Source organism: Triturus cristatus, chromosome 7 (genome assembly GCF_964204655.1).
Source record: "Triturus cristatus chromosome 7, aTriCri1.1, whole genome shotgun sequence".
Taxonomy (NCBI): domain Eukaryota; kingdom Metazoa; phylum Chordata; class Amphibia; order Caudata; family Salamandridae; genus Triturus; species Triturus cristatus.
Genome location: NC_140590.1, coordinates 765,013,807 through 765,037,821, shown reverse-complemented (window position 1 = coordinate 765,037,821; position 24,015 = coordinate 765,013,807). Strand labels below are relative to the sequence as shown.

Below are 24,015 nucleotides of genomic sequence, written 5' to 3'. Positions count from 1 at the left end.
GTTGGATAAACAGTTTTAGGGCGCATATTTAATAAACAAAAAAGTAAACAAAAAGGAGGCCTAGTTGTAACAAGATCCCTTTCCTTCATTTATTTAGTTGGTTCCAGGGTATACAATCATTGAGGCCCCTTTCATGGGTTTTCAATCGATGGACCCAACGTTGTTCACGCTCTAGGAGTTTGTGTTGGAGCTTATTTACATGTTTGATTTTTTCTATGATGGTCCACTTTATCTCTGTGTCCTTGTGTTTTTTCTCATTATAGTGTGCAGTCAGTTTTGTTGCTGTTATTGCGCGTCTTATTGTGCTCCTGTGTTCACTGATGCGTAATTTTACTTTTCGGCTTGTCATTCCAATATACATTAGATCGCACGGGCACTTGATCATATATATCACTGCTTCAGAATTACAGTTGGTATGTGTTCTCTGTTCCCATGGAGAGTGTAATCCCAGATTTATTACTTTGGTGTGTTCAGTGAACGGACATGCTACACATGTGCCACATGGGTAGTGTCCCGTAACCTGAGGTGTACTCCAGAGGGTTGATTGACTGGTAATTTTCGGTGTATATGTGTCAGTGTGTACCAGTAAATCTCGCAGACTTGTGTTCCTTTTGAATGAGAACATAGGTTTCTCAAACGTTATTGTATTCGATGTCAGGATGGACCATTTTTTGTTTATTATCTTCTTTAAGTCATTAGAAGATGTGTTATATGTTGTAACACATATCAATTGGTCAGAGTGTTTCTTTACATGGGTCTCTAACAGTGCCTCTCTTGGTGTATTACGGGCTCTCTTATTTGCTCTATCTACGATCTTTCTCGGGTACATTTTTTGTTTAAGTTTGTTAGTGAGGATAGTCGCTTCCTTTTTGTATGTTTCCAGATCAGAACAGTTTCTGCGAACCCTTAAAAATTGGCCTACCGGTAGATTCTCCCTTAATGAGCGTGGATGTGCGCTATCGAATCTGAGTAGGCTGTTCTTATCCGTAGCTTTGGTAAACAGAGAGTTCTTAAGGGTACCTTCACTAGCTGTAAAGACTACGTCTAGAAAGGATATTCTTTCTTTGTTCATAGTCATAGTGAAGTGTAGATGGGGATTCAAACTATTGATCCATGTCTTGAATGTTTCCAGGCCAGTGGTATCTCCTTCCCAAATCAGAAAGACGTCGTCAATATATCTATACCAACAACGTATGTTAGCAGAGAACAGATTATGTGTCCATATATGTTGGTCTTCAAAATGTCCCACATATAGACAGGCCAGGCTCGGGGCGAATGTACTGCCCATCGAAGTACCATGGGTTTGTAGATATATCTGATTTTCAAACTTAAAAAAGTTTTCAGTGAGTGCCAGATGGATAAGGGTGGTGATCCATTCAATTGGTGCTGCCCATGGCCATTCTTCCTTCCTGAGGATCTCTTCAACTACCCTGATGCTCTCAGCCTGAGGGATGTTTGTATACAACGCCTCAACGTCAAGGCTGACCAGGATGTTCTTATCTGGATTGTATTGTATCCCATCCAGTCGGTTGAAAAGGTGCTTGGTATCCTGTACATAGGATTTAATCTTCGTTACAAGAGGTCGTAGGAACCAATCTGTATATTTGGATAAAGGTTCGAGAATGGACCCTATCCCAGAGACAATCGGTCTTCCTGGCGGTGGTATTTTCCCTTTGTGTATTTTCGGGATTGTGTAGAAAAGAGGTGTTCTTGGGTCCTCCTGATTCAAGAAGTCATGTTCCTTCTTTGTAATCCACTCCCTATCTAGTGCTTTTGCGGTCAACGTGGAGATCGTTGTTTTGATCCGTTGTGTAGGGTCTCGATTGATCTTTTTATAGTACTTAGTATCTGCCAGTAGGTTCATACATGCAATCCTGTAGGCACTAGTACTTTGGATAACCGTGGCCCCTCCTTTATCCGCCGGTTTTATAATTAGATCAGTTCTGGACTGAAGGGAGGTCAAGGCTTCTCGTTCCTTTTTGCTCAGATTGTTGAATGTGTTTCTCCTGACTTGTAATAATTCTACCTCCTTCGTTACAGCTTCTTCAAAGGCGAGTACCTCTGGGGGCATCATGTTGGTAGGGGGGTAAAAGGTTGATTTGCACCGTAGATCCGTATGTGTTTCGTCCAGATGTGGGTCCTCTTTGTCCTTGAAGAATGTTTTCAAGCGGATCTTCCGGAAGAAGTCTCCCAACTCACATCGTAATCGGAATTTGTCCAAATGTGACGTGGGTACAAACCCTAGTCCTTTTTCCAGCACTGTTTCTTCATCTGTAGTGAGAGTGATGTCCGTCAAATTCACCACTAGTCTCTCATGCTGCTCGTTCCTGGTTGTTGGTCCCTGGAATTGCTCCGTGTGTTCATGGTGCTCCGGTCTTCTTCCCATTGTACTCTTTTGTTCCCTCTTCTTCTACGTCTGCCTCTCCTGCCGCCCTGTCCTAAAAAACGTTGGTTGTAGTCGGGCTGAAAGTAGGGACCCATAGGGAATTGGGTCGGGCCTTGGAATGGGATTGGTCCAAATGGGGCGGGCCATGGGTACATCTGCTGGTGTCCATATCTCTGGTTGTAGTTGCCTCTCCGTGGTCTTCTGCCCCTGCCTCGCCTGCTCTTATTAGATCCGTCACTAGACCAGTTATCATAGTCAGAATCCGATGATACCGTCTGTTCACTGTATACAGATCCTGAGTCCGAATTTTCTTGACCTTTGTAGTCGTCTCGGATGTAAGGGTAGACCAATAGGAAAGCACCATGAACACACGGAGCAATTCCAGGGACCAACAACCAGGAACGAGCAGCATGAGAGACTAGTGGTGAATTTGACGGACATCACTCTCACTACAGATGAAGAAACAGTGCTGGAAAAAGGACTAGGGTTTGTACCCACGTCACATTTGGACAAATTCCGATTACGATGTGAGTTGGGAGACTTCTTCCGGAAGATCCGCTTGAAAACATTCTTCAAGGACAAAGAGGACCCACATCTGGACGAAACACATACGGATCTACGGTGCAAATCAACCTTTTACCCCCCTACCAACATGATGCCCCCAGAGGTACTCGCCTTTGAAGAAGCTGTAACGAAGGAGGTAGAATTATTACAAGTCAGGAGAAACACATTCAACAATCTGAGCAAAAAGGAACGAGAAGCCTTGACCTCCCTTCAGTCCAGAACTGATCTAATTATAAAACCGGCGGATAAAGGAGGGGCCACGGTTATCCAAAGTACTAGTGCCTACAGGATTGCATGTATGAACCTACTGGCAGATACTAAGTACTATAAAAAGATCAATCGAGACCCTACACAACGGATCAAAACAACGATCTCCACGTTGACCGCAAAAGCACTAGATAGGGAGTGGATTACAAAGAAGGAACATGACTTCTTGAATCAGGAGGACCCAAGAACACCTCTTTTCTACACAATCCCGAAAATACACAAAGGGAAAATACCACCGCCAGGAAGACCGATTGTCTCTGGGATAGGGTCCATTCTCGAACCTTTATCCAAATATACAGATTGGTTCCTACGACCTCTTGTAACGAAGATTAAATCCTATGTACAGGATACCAAGCACCTTTTCAACCGACTGGATGGGATACAATACAATCCAGATAAGAACATCCTGGTCAGCCTTGACGTTGAGGCGTTGTATACAAACATCCCTCAGGCTGAGAGCATCAGGGTAGTTGAAGAGATCCTCAGGAAGGAAGAATGGCCATGGGCAGCACCAATTGAATGGATCACCACCCTTATCCATCTGGCACTCACTGAAAACTTTTTTAAGTTTGAAAATCAGATATATCTACAAACCCATGGTACTTCGATGGGCAGTACATTCGCCCCGAGCCTGGCCTGTCTATATGTGGGACATTTTGAAGACCAACATATATGGACACATAATCCGTTCTCTGCTAACATACGTTGTTGGTATAGATATATTGACGACGTCTTTCTGATTTGGGAAGGAGATACCACTGGCCTGGAAACATTCAAGACATGGATCAATAGTTTGAATCCCCATCTACACTTCACTATGACTATGAACAAAGAAAGAATATCCTTTCTAGACGTAGTCTTTACAGCTAGTGAAGGTACCCTTAAGAACTCTCTGTTTACCAAAGCTACGGATAAGAACAGCCTACTCAGATTCGATAGCGCACATCCACGCTCATTAAGGGAGAATCTACCGGTAGGCCAATTTTTAAGGGTTCGCAGAAACTGTTCTGATCTGGAAACATACAAAAAGGAAGCGACTATCCTCACTAACAAACTTAAACAAAAAATGTACCCGAGAAAGATCGTAGATAGAGCAAATAAGAGAGCCCGTAATACACCAAGAGAGGCACTGTTAGAGACCCATGTAAAGAAACACTCTGACCAATTGATATGTGTTACAACATATAACACATCTTCTAATGACTTAAAGAAGATAATAAACAAAAAATGGTCCATCCTGACATCGAATACAATAACGTTTGAGAAACCTATGTTCTCATTCAAAAGGAACACAAGTCTGCGAGATTTACTGGTACACACTGACACATATACACCGAAAATTACCAGTCAATCAACCCTCTGGAGTACACCTCAGGTTACGGGACACTACCCATGTGGCACATGTGTAGCATGTCCGTTCACTGAACACACCAAAGTAATAAATCTGGGATTACACTCTCCATGGGAACAGAGAACACATACCAACTGTAATTCTGAAGCAGTGATATATATGATCAAGTGCCCGTGCGATCTAATGTATATTGGAATGACAAGCCGAAAAGTAAAATTACGCATCAGTGAACACAGGAGCACAATAAGACGCGCAATAACAGCAACAAAACTGACTGCACACTATAATGAGAAAAAACACAAGGACACAGAGATAAAGTGGACCATCATAGAAAAAATCAAACATGTAAATAACCTCCAACACAAACTCCTAGAGCGTGAACAACGTTGGGTCCATCGATTGAAAACCCATGAAAGGGGCCTCAATGATTGTATACCCTGGAACCAACTAAATAAATGAAGGAAAGGGATCTTGTTACAACTAGGCCTCCTTTTTGTTTACTTTTTTGTTTATTAAATATGCGCCCTAAAACTGTTTATCCAACTTAGGGACTTCAATATGGCGGCTATGTGAACGTCGGTCCAATTTCCTAATAATAGTATTCGAACACGTCATGCTATGTCTTGCATATCCTCCCTTCATCGAAGGGCATATATATACAACACCCTATATATATATATTTTTTTAATGCGACTTATCAGCTCCTACAAAAAGGAAAGTCTTTCAATAATAACTCGTGGTGTATACCCAGAATTAAGCTCCCCTAATATTCCACACTAGGAGCTAAATAGGAATAAATCATATGCTTTCCTATTGGTATTCCACCAACAGGTTCGCCATTATTTGGGTTTCGAAATTCCCAAAAAATCAGTGTTCGAGTATGTTGGAGTATTGCTTCTATTTCAATTGTTTTTGAGATCCCAACTAAGGATTACCCACGTTATGAGCCTATACCGACACAAATGGTTGTGGTTATTGGGAATCTTTATTAAAATAAACTAACAATCTCATTTGACAGACACGCATCACCGATCGAAGAAGCAGGCATACTGTGTTAGCTTCAACTGTGGTCTCATAGCGCTGTTGTACAAACGCGTTATTTTTTCTTACTTTATTTTATTTTGTGCCTTGTGTCATCGTGGCAGTAAGTTAGGGAGAATGGTCCGTATGATATACACTTGTCCGCAGTGTGTAGGATGGTTACAAGGAACTACAAATCCCTTGTTTCCTGACACGTTTTTAGATGTAATCACGTAATTCTAACAACGTCGAACGCCGGATACTAAACTACATCTCTAACAAACAAGTTTGCATATAATGCTCTAACAATGCATCTTATACTCATTCACAATGTTAATAAGAGATTTCTACGAAGTTTTAAAAGACTTAGATCTCCGTGCTTTTCACCAAAAACAAATACGGAACTACAAGCCCCATGGTTCCGGGCACGTAATTAACGTCATGACGTACTTGGGTCCGCGCCGAGGGCCGCCTACCGATTTGTTCCTATGACAACTCAAGGGTATTAATACACGGTTCCTTCGCATTACAAACGCGAAAGCCGGGGACCGGAGCCAAGTAGGTGTGCACGCGGTGCAGGACTTTTGATGAAGTAAGTGATAGACTGGCAATTTCCAATCCGATCGCCAACACTCTCATCCTTCGTTCCTCAATATGGGGAATACGAGAGTTTAGATACACTGTGGTTAGAGAAAACCACTCACTATATTTATTTACATTTCCCTTAAATCTTCTGGGGTCACGATTTTAGGGTTTGACTATAAAGCTACCCCTAGATGCTTTACGGTCCCCTGAGACACAGAAACCATTCAAGAATTGGGTAAGGGAATGATATCTTTTTATTATTGTTTATTATTTTTAACGCACGAAATCAGGAGGGATAATGATAAACAAACATGATTACGATTACCGTTATTCTTTTCACAAACACGGTACGAATGTGGAGTGAATGTGAGGCATGGAGTGTGTTACTAGTGAATACATAGACATACTGACATAAATTAAGATCAGTTTATTGAGTACCACTGCCACCCCACCAATCATCTGTCACGTAACAGTACTATGTGATGATAAGTACGTGAGTGGCACAAGTTTGGAAGCAATTGATTACCACTATGTCATAGACACAAATTGGCACATGTGGTTTATTAATTAGTTCCAGAGCACGCAATGTGGGACAAAGTTTTGAAGAGAAACAATGACATTACTATACAAATGTATGTTGTTTTTGTCTTTGTGTTTTTCTTCTTTGTTGTCTGTCTTTTCTTTACAGATGGAGTACAATTTATGATTGGTAAATTATCAATCATCATCACAAGGAGCAGCTACTCTGCCCTTGCATCGCATACAGGATAGGGAAACCCCTTTTATCCTGTCTCCTAGGGAGGCCAAAACCTAGCCCTGATGAAAGTCCAGGACCCATAAGGCCACTACAGGACTGAAACATGTTGGCACTAGGGTCTTAGGACCATAAGATTCCTTATAAGACCCAACATTTGTTTTTTAGTTACCCAAACAGACCCAAGAATAAAGGGAAACCGGGGATCTGTTTGAGGTATTTTAACTTATTCAGCCCCCCAGGTCAACAACTTCTTTCAAGAGCTCCCAATACTGTGGTTGAGCCCACCCCGACCTTTAGGCGTCGGGGTGACCCGATGATGAAGCATGACACCACTAGGGTGTGTGAGGGTAAATAAACAAAAAGGAAGACTTTTCCTTGCTCACCTGTTGGTGAAGACGTAGGTATTTACTCTATTTAGATTCTTCACATCTCTCCCCACTGAAGCGTACCCATATCAACTGCGGTTGATCCGTTAGAGTAATTTAAGTGACTAAGAAACTTCTCTTACATACGCCACTACGAAAAGTCTCCCAGAGCAGCGCATGCTGGTTTAAATAGGGGGGGCAGTCTAATGTCCTTACGTTGATGCCCCTATTCTGCAGCGGAAGCTCCTCCACTATGGCCCTGCTAAAAAAATACAGAAAAAACAAAACGATAATAAAACCAATTTATTCTAATTTATTTTTCTTTCCCCACTAGAGCTAGTCAAGTCTGGGCTAACCATGATGACAGCAGGGGAGGAGTAGTAAAGCACCGTGAGTGCGCATGATGGTTTGGTCGGCCATCTTGGGCAGGCCAAACTGTCATACGTACTTGGGTTTCTCCAACCCAGCTGTGTTGCACAGCTGGGTTGGAGAAACCGCACAGGCAAACCGTGCTTCCCAGACACATCCTGGCACTGCTCTCTTGATATTGAGAGCAGCGCCGGTATTGGATGGGGAGCATATGTTGGTGTCCCAGGTACTGCTGTGACACCACCTGGAGAGAAGAGGAGCACCAAGGCGGATGTCAGCATCAGCGGCAGAACAAGTACGTTTTGTTTTTATGCTTATTATTTCGCTAATCCCCTCTCCCTTTCCCCCCTAACACCACTTGAGCTTTGCGGCGGCCGCCACTGCTACTCTATCAGACCGTCGGTGTAGGTTTCCATTGGCTGAGCCAGTGAGGGCACCACTGTTAGAAACCTGACTCATAATAGAGCAGGCAAACTGAGCGTTTATGCTGGTGTACCATGTCCACCAAACTCTAAATTGGGCTCTAAGTGATTTTGAGAGAATCACAGGATGTTAAGCCAAGTTGGGGTTTTTAGCCTGGTTCCCCATTTCCAAGGTTGAGAGCTCTAGTCGCTAGGCCTAATTTCCCCTTGATTTCTCCTGGACCATGCACACTCAGACAACCCAGATTTGTGTTGCAAGACATGTTCCAGATAGCCCAGGACAGTACAGCTTTGCACTTTCATACATCCCACTGGCACTATCTGGGCACACTAGTAATAGATGCGCATTGTGCAAGTATTCAAAACATAACATCTATCTTGCTCACTCACACCATGTCCTATCGCTTAACCTCTAATACTCCCCCATCTTGTTCTTCCATCTCTTTTCCCCTTTGCTGTGACCCTTTCTATCACAAATCTTCTTTATTGTCTGTATCTCACTCCCTGTCCTTTTCTCATTTCCTCTTTATTCATTTTGCTCTTGTACCCCTTCCCCTCTCTCTCAATCTTTCAGCAACCCTGCCCAATCTCTATAGTCTCTATCATTATACTTTACCATGCTTTTCTGCCTCTCTCCCCGGCTCTGCAGGATGCTGTGCCCCTTCTGTCTCCCTGTCACACATATTTTTTGTTCTTCATCTTTTCCTAAATGCTTTCTCGTGTTTCCTTTCAGCTTATGGCTACTCTTCCTTCCCACAGGTGAACTTCATAATCTTCCTAAAGGTGCTGTTCCACTTGGTGTGCAATTACCGACACCAGCAGCTGAGGTTCTCTGACTCCAAGTGCCGGCTGGCAAAGTCCACGCTGACCCTCCTCCCACTTCTGGGGGTTCATGAAATTCTGTTTGTGTTCATGGCAGATGAGTTGACATCGGGGACCGCCCGGACACTACAGCTCTTCTTCCTCCTCATCCTCAACTCCTTTCAGGTACCATCCCATCTTCACCTTCTCCTGCTCCACCCAATTGCTTCTCAAGCTCCTCTGTAATGTGCAAAAACTGCTGTAGTGAAATTACCTTTTCCAACGTACGTTCAGTATTTATAAAATATTTCTCTAATTTTGTCTTCTTTCCCTTTACCAAAGCAGCCCTAACTGCCTGTTTTAGGTCTTGCCTGCCAGACAGCGCAAACTGTTTGCGAAAAGATGAAGAACCAGGCTGAATTAGGCCTGGCGGCGCAGGGTACGCCTGAAATCTTCTGAGTTCGCCTGCTTAATTGTACAGAGACACGGAACACTCTGTTGGCATTGGAACTTCAATTTATTCGCTGCAGCTAGGTACAGTTGTCCTAGAAGTACATCAGTGTTAGGTTCTCAGGAGACTGCCACTTCAATCCGTGGCTCACAGTCTTTTATAGCGCTTAAATCCCCTAAAGCAACAACGCCCTCAATGTGCAAAAAAGAAACATGTCATCCACTAGCAAACATTCCTTTTACAAGATACAGGATAACAGGTAATAGAAATTCCTTCCCTAGGGTCATGTTCTCTACCTGACCCTATAGGCCAGGTGGCATGAGAATTCCTAAGTTTAATTAATTTACAACAGGACGTGTTTGCGTGATGCAGGTGGTGATTCGTAAAACAAAGGGAAGGCAGAGAAGGATCACCAAGGGTCAATAGATGGTTATCACGGAAATGAGTTGCTTCGAGCCGGGTCCCAGAATGTACCTTGCTCAGAGGAAAAGGAAAAAGGTCATTTAACATGTTACAGTTCAGAGTACGAAGAAACGCTATGAAGGTCGTCGGTGCCTGAGTGAGGGCAACATCACAATGGTGTCAATACGCAAGATGGAGCCGTAATCAAATTTCCTCAGACCCTCCTTTTGCCATTACTCAGGCAAATCCTAATTCATTGCTAGGTGAGCATTTTCCATTCTACACATTTCATTTAAGCAGGTATATGTAAGCTATCAACAGGGACACAAAGAGAACAAAGCATCGAGTCATAATTAACATTCAGATAGCAGAAGAAAGTAATGACCATTATTACAAACAGGATTATCATTTTTTCACAACCCTAGGCAAAAGCAAATCCTAAAATTATTTAGCGAACCTTTTTAGGGCTCTTATGCATTTCAGTGACTATTGTATACTCAGGTGAAACAGTGGCGATCCTTATCAATGCTCTCAGGTGAAATGGAGATACTCTTCAACAGAGGATAGACTTCATTCTGCTTTTACTAAACAGAATACTACTCTAAAACAATGCCAGCAAAACAATAAGAATCAGTCTCCTAACACCCATTCTATGCAATTGCACGGGAACCCCTTGTGCAACCATAACTATGCCAAAGTCCGTTCTAAGCCTCTCTGGTAGGCTTCTATCGTCCATCAAATCTGCTTCCATTGTCGCATTGGGCCTCTTGATTCAGGCCTTCCATGAAAATAGTGCTTCTCAGTATCCGTTGGAGTGCCCTCCTGGCAAACACTCACAGCTCACTCGAAAGTCTCAATGTCTCAAGGCAGTGCACCAATATATTTCCTTTGCGGCAGGCACTACAGATATTGTGCTCTTCGTTGGTCATGGGCACAGATCATCTCGTGCAGACCCAAGTACTATTAATCGGAAAGAGCAACAGACTTTCACGCTCAGCAACACTTTCAGGCTCTAACACTCGCTATTCAGTGTCAGAGGATGTTTGGGCTGCTCTTTCATTTAATTTTCCTTTCATCATGTAGTGCCTTAGATCCTCCGGTGCACCGTTGGAGAAAAGAAAAGAGAGGGGTTGACCAAAACTCAGGCCAAGGGGCTCAAGGGACTGCACACTGTCAGAGGTTACCAGCACATGACAGGTAGAAAACTGAAGCCTCAAACCAGCCCTGCTATCAACAGGGATCCTTCTCTTTCGCTCTTTTACACTGAAACTCTGGTTTTGTGATGTCCAATGCCGTCTGATGGAGCAAGTACGATACCATTGATGGCGCGCTGGCGATCGCTGTCCAGCCTTGCTACTTTCTGGGTGCTGGGACTGTAGGGCCAAGACGTCCGCCTTTCATCTGTAGCTGTCACTGATGGGAATTAGGCTTAAATCAATGTTCTGCAGGTTATTATGACTTAATTCCCGCTGAATCTAGTGACGTAGGAAATGTGACACAGTTGTTAGTTTCCTTCAGTTTAGTATAAAAACAGTTCATTGTATTTAACAATAGGACTGCAGGCAGGTGGCCTGCAATCTTCAAGGGAGTGGCCAGAAGCCATGGGATAACTCTGGTTTAGAATGCACTGTCACTCTCATAAGATGCAAAGGCAAAGGCAGTACTTCTAGTCCAGGGGTCTCCAACGAGTAGCTCGGGAGCCACTGGTAGCTCGCCAGTACCTTCAAAGTAGCTCTCTGAGGTGAAGTTAAGCCCAGAATCAATTTCAGAGTAGGTGCCTATTAAAGAAGGCAGCACTGATCATCTCAAGACCCTAAGAGTGACAGCCAGCCAAACGTATCACAGTAACTCATACCAACACTCAAACACACAGTATGCCAGCCTATAGGATCTGCTAAATGACAGTCTCAATATAATTAAGCCACAAGGAGATTGACAATGTTGCAGTCTCTCCTTTATCAGTCACAACATGTGTGTGAACAGTGCACCATCAAAAAGGTATGGCAGCAGTAGCCTGAGCTGTAATCAGTGCTGACCCACCAAAATGCGGGACTGCAGGAGTCAGAGTGAAAATGTGTCAGTTTAGATGCATGATCAGCTCAAAACCTGAGGAGAACAGGGTATGATACAGACCAGAGAAAACTAAGAGACTTTTAGAACAGATCACCATATTAAACGCTCCTAATAGAGAAAGAGGTTGCTCCAAGGGGAGTGTGAAAAAAAAGAAAGTGCTCATGAGGTAGGACAGATATAAGGGAGGGGAATCCAAAAGGCAAATTCAATAACCAATCAATTAAACATTCTGGTATCATTTGTAAAACTGGACGTGGTTCATAGTGGCACCAGTTTTACAGATAGGCCAGTCCCTTATGGATTTACAAATATTAATTTCATGATTTTCTAATGGGATACACATCTCTTAAATTACTACATCTGTGTGTTCCTACATTCCTTATCTAGAACACCTCAAAAGGGGAAACGCATGATACAAATTATCAGGGGCATGCAGATACCTCCCTTTAATAATTGTGCAGCAAGTGCACCATGCAATACACAGGCTAAACAATATCTCCTCATGATCACTGAGAATACCTGTCACCCTAGTCTAATAATTCTCAGGTCTCTGGTGTCTGATCTACAATTTTTCCTTTCCCTAGTCACCTGTCCGGAGGGGGCACTATACCCACTTAAAATCACAATCCTGCTACTCAGGACAGCAAATAAGAAACTCTTGGTGTCTCTTATGACTACATGTAGAAGTGCAATATCATAAGGAAAGTTAGGTCACCTTTAGCAAGAGCCACAGATTTATAGTTCATCCTTAGGGTCTAATCAGGGAACATCAATCTAGGCTGCTCGTCCCTTAAAGGAAGGAGCAGTAACACGACTAACTGCAGGTGACACACTTTAAATCCTGTATATCTCTTTTGTTTATTTTTTTTTTCCAATACCATTATAGCCAAATAGACATGCACTGGTGAAGTGTTGTCTGTCATATTCACAGCATGAAATATCATATCTGTGAAATTTAGTAACCAGAACAAGTCCAACCAACTGTTGCGTAGCGATGGGCATCGTCATGACCATCCCCTCACAACACAGGGGAGCTTGTAACAGTATTATAAGCAAAAGCGTAAACACAACGCAAAAACAAAAAAACGTGCATAAAATAAAAACACACATGCCAAGCCATCAGGTATACTTGCTGTATACCAAGCAGAGAAAGCATAGACAAATTTCAATATCATATGCAAATGAACGGTGACGCACAACACTATGTCATGCACTTTATGCACAATGAACCTGCAACTCAACAACTAATATTCTGGCCTGCTTAATTTGTCAGGCTCAAAAATAATATTCCATTTCCTTACTCTTTTTTTTTTTGACAGCAGGTAACCAAAGTGGTGACCGGCTGTCAAAACAACTGACTGTGTCGCTTCTGACACACAGGATCAGCAGGAACAATTCATAGAAAGACAAAATGCACAAACATAAACACAAACATTTCTTTCCAAAGAAGTTATGCAAAAACACACCTGTTTCAACACACAGCTGACAGCACCCTCCTTTTTGCAATTTGCACATTGATTAGGTCCCACAGGGACATATGGAACACTCGGCTGTTAACCCCTGCTTTTTCACTACTCCTCTTCACCTACTGTAACATTCTCAGTCCTTTCTAGTCTTCTCTCACCCTGATTTCCTGCCTATAGCCATTCAGGGCGCTCATTTCACCATTATTCCTTCATAACTGACATCTTCGTCAAACCAACTCATGTGTCCAACTGTAGTCTTGTCAGCCCTCGAACCACCCAGAACAATCCATGAATAATCTGTGGACAGAAGCAAAAAAAAAAAAATACACAACACACAAAAGAAAAACACTTCACATAACACACAAAAATATCAACTATAACTTTTAATCAGGAGACAAAACATAACACATTAACAAAACACAAAAAATAAAAAATACAAACCTAGTGGTACTTAACTGTAACCATCTTGTCAACTTTGCAATGACTAAAACATGTAAGCATGTTAAGCCACCTTAATTTTAACTGTCTAAAAGGAAAACATTTTCACAGACACTCTGTGTTCCCTTGCGCCACAATTCCTCCTGTGAAAAATGAATCTTAATTTGCTGATCGTTTTTACCTAGGCATGTAGCCCACAAAATTCTAAGAAAGAGCTTCATCTTACTTTTTGTCTGAGGCTAATGCCACATTTGTTAAATGAAGGCAACTACGTGGACATTATTTTGCAAAAGCAGAAATATGAATGTATCACTTCCTTTGAGGCCCTGCTTCGAGCGAAGCCGTGCAGGAATGCACTTCTCGACCTTGCACAGTCCACCAAGAGCTAAGAAAAACACCTCAGCAGAACTTTCTGGGCTGCTATCCAGCCTCTGCCAGCATTCCTGGTCCCCGCCACTTTTCAAGGTTCCTATAGTGTGCAAGCATTAATGTCTTCTTGTCAGAGAAGCTTTTCCAAGCAATGGTTTTTTATCTGTTTACACTCACTCCTAACTCCCACCTTACTGACCTCGAGGTCAAAATCTACCTCGCGTGTCTCTCTTTCCTCACCCTGAAGCTGTCAAAGACAAAAAGCCTTCATAACTCTTTTTAACCTGCAATAATTAACCCTATTTAAAAACACATGTTATATATATTACTTCTGTTAGAGGCTACAATTTGTTTCTATTCTTAGATTATTAAAACAGTTACTGTGAATAACTCACAGAACATAATAACATAACATACTAGCTTTAGAACAAATGTTTGTTACTACCCTATGCAACGGTACTTAGTTCATCAACCTTAAAAGGATGAACATCTCAGTAGGTCTAGCTAGAGTTATAACCTTCAATCTTGATATTAAACCCAAACCTCTGCACTGGGCACATTGGCTCACTGAGACATTAAAAGCAACCCCAAATGGGAACAACCTGCAAATTTGTATTATACCTAAATATATGCATTTACTGGAGCCTAAGGCACTTTAAAGCTATTGTAAAGGGCAAGAATGCTGTTAAATAGTCTATTTTACCCAATTTCGACTTTGATATTTGGGGCACTTAAAAATAAATATCCTATAATTGTGCTACATATTAATCATCCTCAGAATGTTCTTTACAGATTGCAGATATTGGATATTAGACATATCTCGTGCAAATCCTTTAAAAAAATGAGGGTTTTTTTTAAGCCTGCGCCAAGTGAAATTCCAAATACAAATGTCCTCATTATGCAGTAAAACACAACTTATAAAAATGCATAAAGAGAGGAAACCCTTAATTGAAATGTCTTCCTGTAATACAAAATAATGAACCTTAGTTTTGGAACCTTTTTTTTCAAAAACAACATTTTGAAATGCAAAGTTTCACCCATGTTCAACTGAGGGCGAAGTCCTGGCTGAGTAAACATTCCTGTCTATTAGAGCTGCTTGTTTAGCGACAATAAAAGCTTGTCTCTCAGTGTTGTAACATGAGCACGTGGCAGTTTTTTTTTCAAACGAAGACATATCAATGCGTGTTGCGTTTGAGTTCAGCAAAAATTTACTTCAGCTGAAGTGTTTGCCTGTTAATATCTAATACAATGTATGTAAGTAAAAAATACTATAAGTCTATTTTTCTACAAAACACACAATTTCGTTTTTGAGGCCATTGTATTCCTAGTTAATGTGAATTTTAATTTTATTTTTTTAAGCATTTAACAGTTTGTACATGTGCATAGTTGCTTACTCTATAAATTATATAGCAACATATAGCTATTTAGCATATCACATGGTTCATTTCTGGATTTTTATTTAATTTCTACTTAATATTAATTAACTGACATTTTGCTTAACAGACTGAAAACATCAAGAAAAACCACAAACACACATTGAGCTCATTTCAGACATAAACAGAAAGGGGTCAACACTCAGGACACATACATTTAACCCACAGAAACACACATTTAACCCACAGATCAACACTTAGGACAGAAACAAAGGACAGCCCACAGACTGTACTTAAACCAAACCATTTGTAAATACTAGTTGCAAGTCATATTTACAAGAAACGCTTCTTAATAATGTTCCAAAAGACTGCAAAAAAAAAGAAAACCAGCCCAACAGACTGCTATATGTCCAAGAAGCCAAAATACACTTCATTCATAAGAATGCGCAGAACAAAGGATCCTTGTATGTATTATGTCCATATTTTAATTCCCGGGGGATACAGAATCACCAAGGAAGAAATATGTTTTTATACCTAAACCTATTTAGGTATTCCCTCAAGGGAGCCGGCTAATTTAATTCACATAGTTCCAACCGGAGGAATTGGACAAGAGTCCTCCAGCCGGGAATCCCTTTCACAACCAAAACAACAAAACTTTCTAAACTTACTCAGACCAGGCATCGTTATTTCACTGGACTGTTCACAAACATCAAAGGGTTAAATCAAATAACACAGCACAAATGTACTCACCCCTCGGCTTCGGCTTTTGCAATAGCCGAATCAAACACCCAAATCAAACAAAATTGTGGGAGCTACCCACCAATACTTAACTAAGTGTCTTCTTACGCCAACAGAGGCCCGTCTAACATCTCGCATTACCATACATCACCAAAAAGGGCCAAAGCAAGGCGGCAGTCAGGGCAGCAGTCAGCAGCCGTCAGGAAGGAGAAACCGCGCTGAAAAAGACCTTCGGACCACTTTGACATACAGGGGTCGCTTGACGTGGTTTGCGATTCCTCCAGAATTTTCTTGCGGGGTTCCTCACGACCTTCAGGCAAAACCGCTACCTCTGAAGCCGCCTCACAGAGGGCACCATTTGAAGAACCAGGCTGAATTAGGCCTGGCGGCGCAGGGTACGCCTGAAATCTTCTGAGTTTGCCTGCTTAATTGTACAGAGACACGGAACACTCTGTTGGCATAGGAACTTCAATTTATTAGCTGCAGCTAGGTACAGTTGTCCTAGAAGTACATCAGTGGTAGGTTCTCAGGAGACTGCCACTTCAATCCGTGGCTCACAGTCTTTTATAGCGCTTAAATCCCCTAAAGCAACAACGCCCTCAATGTGCAAAAAAAAAACATGTCATCCACTAGCAAACATTCCTTTTACAAGATACAGGATAACAGGTAATAGAAATTCCTTCCCTAGGGTCGTGTTCTCTACCTGACCCTATAGGCCAGGTGGCATGAGCATTCCTAAGTTTAATTAATTTACAACAGGACGTGTTTGCGTGATGCAGGTGGTGATTCGTAAAACAAAGGGAAGGCAGAGAAGGATCACCAAGGGTCAATAGATGGTTATCACGGAAATAAGTTGCTTCGAGCCGGGTCCCAGAATGTACCTTGCTCAGAGGAAAAGGAAAAAGGTCATTTAACATGTTACAGTTCAGAGTACGAAGAAACGCTACGAAGGTCGTCGGTGCCTGAGTGAGGGCAACATCACAATGGTGTCAATACGCAAGATGGAGCCGTAATCAAATTTCCTCAAAGACCTATTGTCAGCTTACAGTGAGCTAAGAGTCCTTCCAGTTCTTACCAGTAGACAGCTTTATTGTCACTCTCATATGCTTGCTTTTTATTTGTTAGCTTGTGTGGGCTTTAAGTTCTCTTTTTGTGGTTGTTCCTCCCTTGGACCATGGCTGCAGTACTTGTGTGCTTCCACTACTCACTTTTCAGACACTACTTTTTTCTTTTTGGTTTAGCACTCCGTGAGAGTTTGTGTGTTTTCTAGCTGTTACCCTCGTGTACTTCTTTTACCTGTCTCTCTCTCTCTCACCTGTGTGCTTCTCCCCACCGCCTGCATGATGTGCTCACCCATGTAATTCTCCCTCTAGCTCCACATTGCTCTCTCTCTTGCTCATTTGCTTTTCCTCCTCCACATTGCTCTCTCTCTCTGTCATTTGCTTCTCTCTCACCCTCTGAGTTGATACCCCATCAATTCAATACCCTTCGTGTTGCTTCCTTCCACCCACCTCCTCTGTGTTGCTTCCATCCTCCATTTTGCTCCTACCACTCATTAAAAAAACACACAAAAAACGTGCACAGTTTTTTCTTTTTATTGACAGATCCATCTCAGATCAGTAAATAGAAAGAAAAAAAGTGCCTTTGTCATTTTGCAGGTGCTGCAGGTATGGTGTGAGTCGGAACCCCTTTCAGAGGGCCATGGGGCAGCAGGGATTACTGAGCCCAACTGCAGCGGATGAGACCTTTTACTCCTAATGTCCCCTGGCCCGACCTACTATGGATTCTGAGGAACTGGGCCAAGTACCCCTTCTGCACATTACTCTGAGGAGTAACTTGGTCGAGCAGTCCAAGGATCTCGCGGGTGGGGAGAGGTAGATACAAGGAAGTGAACACAGGCTCATAACTCAAAATGCACACAACAGCAACAATAAACCATTGTCCAACCAAATACTCACTTTTATGAAATAGAGAATATTTTATTTCTACCGCTACTAACACAAAGGTGAAATATGACACTCCTAGTTATAGTGACTATTCCACACTCACCATAGGAAACATCCAGGGCGAGCCCCACAAGTGGTCTGAGTTGCAGGGTAAATGTTTGATCCATCCATTGATGTGACGATCCTGATGCAGATCCTTCTTGATACCGGTGCGCAGGTACTCCCATAGCGACCTCCCTTCTCTGGTGAGGGTGTCGATAAGGTTGTACGTCTTATTGCTCCCAGTGGACCCTCTAGCATACAAGGTCACCGTATCCTCACTGTACATGGGCATTACCCATTCAGCACAGTGAAGTACTCAACGACGGCCCCTCCTGGAATACAGGATCGCAGCTCACCACGACACAAGGGCTACGGACCTCACAGAATGGCAATCTTCTTTGCCCCTCCCGGCATACGGGTCACCAGCTACTCACTACACACAGGCTACGACTCGATCGGTGCAGTAATGCACACTGCTCATTTCACAATGGCCCTCCTTTGGCATAAGAGGGTCACTGACTTCATCCTGTTCACAGCCAATGACCCATTCAGCGCAGCAGATGTCTCCTCACACCTCACAAAGGGAGTCCATTTGACAGGGCTCTTCACTGTGCCTAGCTCCCTCCAACACTTTTCTCTAGCTCCCTGGGCACACTGGTCTTGGAAAGCAGGCAGTAGCTGGTGCTCCAGGCTCAAGGGCAAGTAGTCTTGTATTCCCTGGATGATATCCCCTCAGCAAGCAGGGAGACTAGGAGGCCTCGGCCTCCGTCCTGGTCACAGGCAGAAGTCTTCTAGACCATCACCTCCTTAAAAAGCCCATCTGGCTGTTTGGCAGATGACAATGTTTGGTGTCTCAAGGTCCCCTTCTTATAGTCCATTTCCACACACTAAATGTGATTTAGAGCCTGATTGTTTGAAGTTTAAATTGGATGTCTGCTTCTTTTGAAATTCCAACTCCTCTGCTCCCTCTTCCTCTTGAAATCAATCTTCCACAGCAGGAGCGACTCCACCGCTGATAGCCCCACAAAACAGCCCATGGGAGGGACGAGAGTTCACACCTGGATGTGAGCCACAGAGATATGTGTATCAAAAGGTTAGTCCAGGGCCCCAGCCCTACTTTTTGATTCTCTTATAAACCCCATCTTCTTCCAGAGACGTGCCCAGGCCTCTTCCTTGTAACCTCTCACTAGTTGTGACCAGACATCCCGGATTTCCCCGGACAGTCCTGGTTTTCAAAGGCTGTCCCGAAGCTTTTGTTCATTTTAAATATATGTCCTGGTTTTGGGACAAAGGTCAGGTCAACCTGCGAATCAGAAGTTAAAGGTATGCTCTCCTTTCACATGCTCCTCTAAAGTCTTGACTAATTGAAGTCATTTATCTGATTCTGCCAAGAGGAGAACAGTGCCTGCTCCCAGCAACAGAGAGACAGAGTGGGAAGGAGGGCAGGGGAGCATAGGGTGGAGGTCTTGCCATATATAATGTTATGTAAAAATCGGTGTGTGTGTGTGTGCGTGTGTGTGTGCATGTGTGTGTGTGTGTGTATGTGTGTGTTTGTGTGTATATATTACATTTGGCTGTCACCAGTAGGTAGTTATAGTTAGGACCTTGTTTCTATTAAAAAAACATTTTTCTTACGCCAATATCTTTGGCGTCGTTTGATGAATCTTCGCGAAATTTTCAAAACGAATGGTTCGCTCAGGTCAGCTCCTTTTCGGTGTGATTCATCAAACAGAGGCCAAGAAAAAAGGTGGGTCCCAAAACGCGTTTTCTCCATGTTAATTTCCATAGGAACTTTAGACATGGCTACAGCCCGAACTGCTGAACGGAATTACACCAAATTTGGCAAAAAGGTAGCTCTTGGTTCAGAAAGCGACTTTTTTTAAATGGTGTAAATCTGTTCAGTAGTTCCTGAGAAATTAAAAAAATAAGAATATTGATATCTGAGGACCAAGGAGGATTCACGAACCCTCCTGTGCAAGAGCTTCATTCTGATTGGTTGCCATCACTCCAAACCCAAATGTGTTGGCAGCCATCTTGTGACTCAGTAGAACCGAGTCACAAGAAAACAGTGAAAAAAAGATAAAAAACAAGAAAAGGGGGCAGGGTAAAAACACCCTGACCCCCTAGGCCTGCTCAGGGCCAAAAAAAGCATTTTAAAAAAATATTTTCAGCCAAATTCTCGCCGGGTGTGCAAATCTGGCCAAATTTCTTTAAAAACAACGAAGCGTTTCGTTTCTTTGAGCCCCCGGGTTGGGCTAGGTCCTGGGGGCAATGAGGAAATTATATGCGGGGGCACCCGCAACCCCGGTGACTGCCACCTCCCCGGGGCTTTTAAAAGAAATGCATGGGGGGAGCTCATGCCCCCCCCACGCAGCCCCGGGGACCACCACCTCCCCGGGGCATTTAATTATTCTAGGGCAGGGGCCTCGCAGGCCCCCTCCAAGCCCCGGGGACCGCCACCTCCCCGGGGCTTTATATTATTTAGGGCAGGGAGTCCTCGTGGGCCCCCCAAGCCTTGGGGACCACCACCTCCCCAGGGCTACATGATCTAAATGCAAGAGGGTCACCAAGTAACATTACACCTACAACAAGCCCGTACTGTATTATTATATCCGTATTACACCCTTCCCAGGCACACATACACCCAGCGCAGATACACTATCCATGTACTGAGTAGCACTACACAGCAAACCGATGTAGGCCAAGGGTGAGTAAACCACACAGAACCAGAACTTTACCTGAGTGTGCCCCTAGGCCTCACTCCAGTGACACTGGTTAAAAACTTGCTTACTCCTACTGATCACTACTTGGTATGCTGCCAACACTGCACTCGTGCTGCTTAAATCCTGATGAATGCAGTAGCCTCACACCAATACAAGGGTAGTGCTTTGTGCGCCCCTCCCTGTCCAACAAGTCTGCAATCCATGAGATAGGCCACGAGATGCACAAGCGTCATCTGTGTTTGTCTATGACAACAACAATCAGCATTAGGAATGCAGACCTCAGTACAGTTGGGCCACTCAGGGCAGGGGTGCACTTCCATTACCATGCAGAGGACTTTTACTTCCCAAAAGAGTGCTGGCTTACAAAATGATCCTATCAGCCATATCGTATAATCTTTTTTTAGTTCCTCTTTAGCCATGCTGCACAGCATCAGAAATGCTGTACAACGTTGCTAAAACCATTGGCAAAGCCAATAGGTCTCAAAAGAGAAACCTATTGACTTTGCCAGTACGTTTTTTTTTAACTTTCATCCTTGCACTCCTCCCGCTTAAACATCCCTTTGCACACTGCTCTGGCAAGGAAGTAACCTATTTTGCATAAATAGTTGAATTCATGTTTTATAGATTCACATGCTATCCATACTCCTGCCATATGCAATTCTTTTCCTTCAAAATGATGAAATCATGGACATCACCTCCTGTGAACGTGTGTATAATGCAACTCCACTTTGCCCTTTCCATTGCAATCTTCAGAGTCCATCAAAATTCAATAAATGAAGAGGGACTTCAAAGCTGCATGGTGAAGGCTTTTCAAAAGTTGAGACCAAGAGAGTAGGTCTAATTCTGTTTTGATGATGTGCAATGAACAAAACCCTTCTTCCGTTCCGTGGGTTACAATGGAATGACAGGCACCAAGTGTGCAATCCGGATCAAAGTTGGAATAGGGAACCAAAAGAAGCCCTAGCAAAAATGCTCAACGCAGCCCACTCTCTTTGTCGTCTCACATAATCACCCTCTCTTTCAAATTGGTAGAATCTAGGGGGAATTGGTTGTGGCTCTGAATCTTTGAAACTTGTTAAACTTTCAAACTTACAGTTAACGTACCTCATTCCTTATTTTAACTCTCTGCTTCCTGCGGTATTGATGAAACAGACGCACAAGGGCACATCCTGATTGTTTGGGGATTGTCAAATCAGCTGTGAGGTGGGTGGAGTCTCTCAGAACTCCGAGCCCATAAATGTTTTTGGCAGAGCAGCATGGTGCCAGAATCTAGGGGGAACTGGTTGTGTCTCTGAATCTTTGAAACTTGTTAAACTTTTACTTAACGTACCGCTTACTTTTTTAACTCTCTGCTTTTCACTGTATTAAAAAACACAGACGTGCTAGGGTGCGTGCTGATTGGTTGGGTTTGTGTTCAATCAGCTGTGAGGTGGGCGGAGTCTGTCAGAGCTCCGAGCCTGTAAATGTGTTTGGCAGACTGGCCACACGCAGCGGGCGCACCTAAGGCAAGCACGTCGGTGCTCCTCCACGGCCAGACTGCGCCGTGCGCCAGGACCACTGCACAACTTTTCATGTATTCTAGAGAAACATTGCTTTAGTTTAAAGACACAGGTAAGGACGTAGCGTGCAATAAGTTTAATTTTAATCTATTACACAATGTGTACGTTTGTGATCAGTGTACGTTTGCATGCCAGTTAGAGCCGGCACGCGATGTTTCTTGCTGAGCAACTTCTGACACGAGTCTCTCTTTGAATTGTAAGCTCAACTGTGGTTTGCTGAACACTCGTTCTGCTATTAAACATAGCTTAGATCAGGTGTGTTACACAGGCCCTTCACAGCCCCCGCGGTGTGGGGGGGGCCCCGCGATGCAGGGGGGGCCCCGCGATGCAGGGGGCCCCCTCAGCACCGTAGTCAGGTCTGAGAGCTCCATCTTAAATACTGAGTGGGGCCCCTTCATGTACCTTGAAGGGGGGCCCCCCAACTTTCGTTACGCCAGTGGCTTAGATATTTGTGAATATATTGAGTTACACGCCCCTGACATCTTTTTCCTAACAGAAACCAGGGCAGACTAGGGCTCTGACCCAGATTTAGCTTTGACACTCCCAGTTGGTTATTTTACTAAGAGATTAAATCAGGAAGGTATGCGGGGAGAAGGGTTAGCTATACTCTTTACGGATTGCTATGAAACCACATGTGAACAGGTTAATTTAGCTGATTGTGAAGCACTATTTTTTAATTGTAAGTTGGATAATAATTCAAGGTTTTATGGCTTATTGATTTATAGCCCCCCGGGTTCTAAACTGAAATTCTTGGAAGGGCTTAGTGATTTTCTTGACACCATTATGCAATAAAAGGGGATTTCAATCTTCATTTGGAAGATACATTAAATAAAGACGCAAAAAAACTCATTGATAACATAAAAGGATTTGACCTAAAACCCAAACTTCATCAATAAGAAATCTGGGTATTATGTTTGATTCCAAACTTACCTTTGTGGAACAGACCAACCAGCTTATATCATCATGCTTCTTTGTCTTAAAAATCTTAAAGAAGGTTCTTCCCTTCATACCATACGTTATCAGTAAGACATTATCATTACTCTAGTCTTTTCAAGACTGGAATACTGCAATGCCCTTGCAAAGGATTCAGAATGCAGAAGCGCGGCTGCCCTATAATTTTAAGAAGTTTGATTCCATCTTGACCTCTTTGGCTGAACTTCACTGGCTCCCTGTTAAGAAAAAGGTAGCCTTCAACGTTCTTTGCACAGCCCATAAAGCTCTTTATCTGACTTGTCCTGAAGTTTTTAAGAATAGACTTTCTTGGTACTTACCTAAGTGGGACCTGTGATCTGCGACCTCAAAGAAAGTAGTAGTACCAAGGATTGATAGAGCCTCTTGGGGCGGCAGAGGCTTTCTGTGCCATACCTCGAAGCTCTGGAATTCCATGCCTGAGATGCTGTGAGGACGATCCAGTTTGCAGATATTTCGGAAACAGTTGAAAACCTGGCTTTTTACACTCTAATTTTAATGTCTGACTAGGCCTGGTGTAGAGGATCCATAGCAGATGTACAGCTCCAAGACGCCTTCGGGCATACATCGCCCTTTATA

The 24,015-nt window shown here is 43.1% G+C and overlaps 1 protein-coding gene across 3 annotated transcripts in view; it reads left to right on the top strand.

The window, feature by feature from the left end:
* The window catches only part of LOC146810498 (glucagon-like peptide 1 receptor), a 279,433-nt gene that overhangs the window by 238,412 nt on the left and 17,006 nt on the right, over positions 1 to 24,015 (top strand). For all 3 annotated transcript variants that reach the window (XM_085614427.1, XM_085614426.1, XM_085614428.1), the window contains exon 10: positions 8,846 to 9,073. In XM_085614427.1, the coding sequence (XP_085470553.1) occupies positions 8,846 to 9,073 (228 nt within the window). The remainder of the gene's footprint in view (positions 1 to 8,845; positions 9,074 to 24,015) is intronic.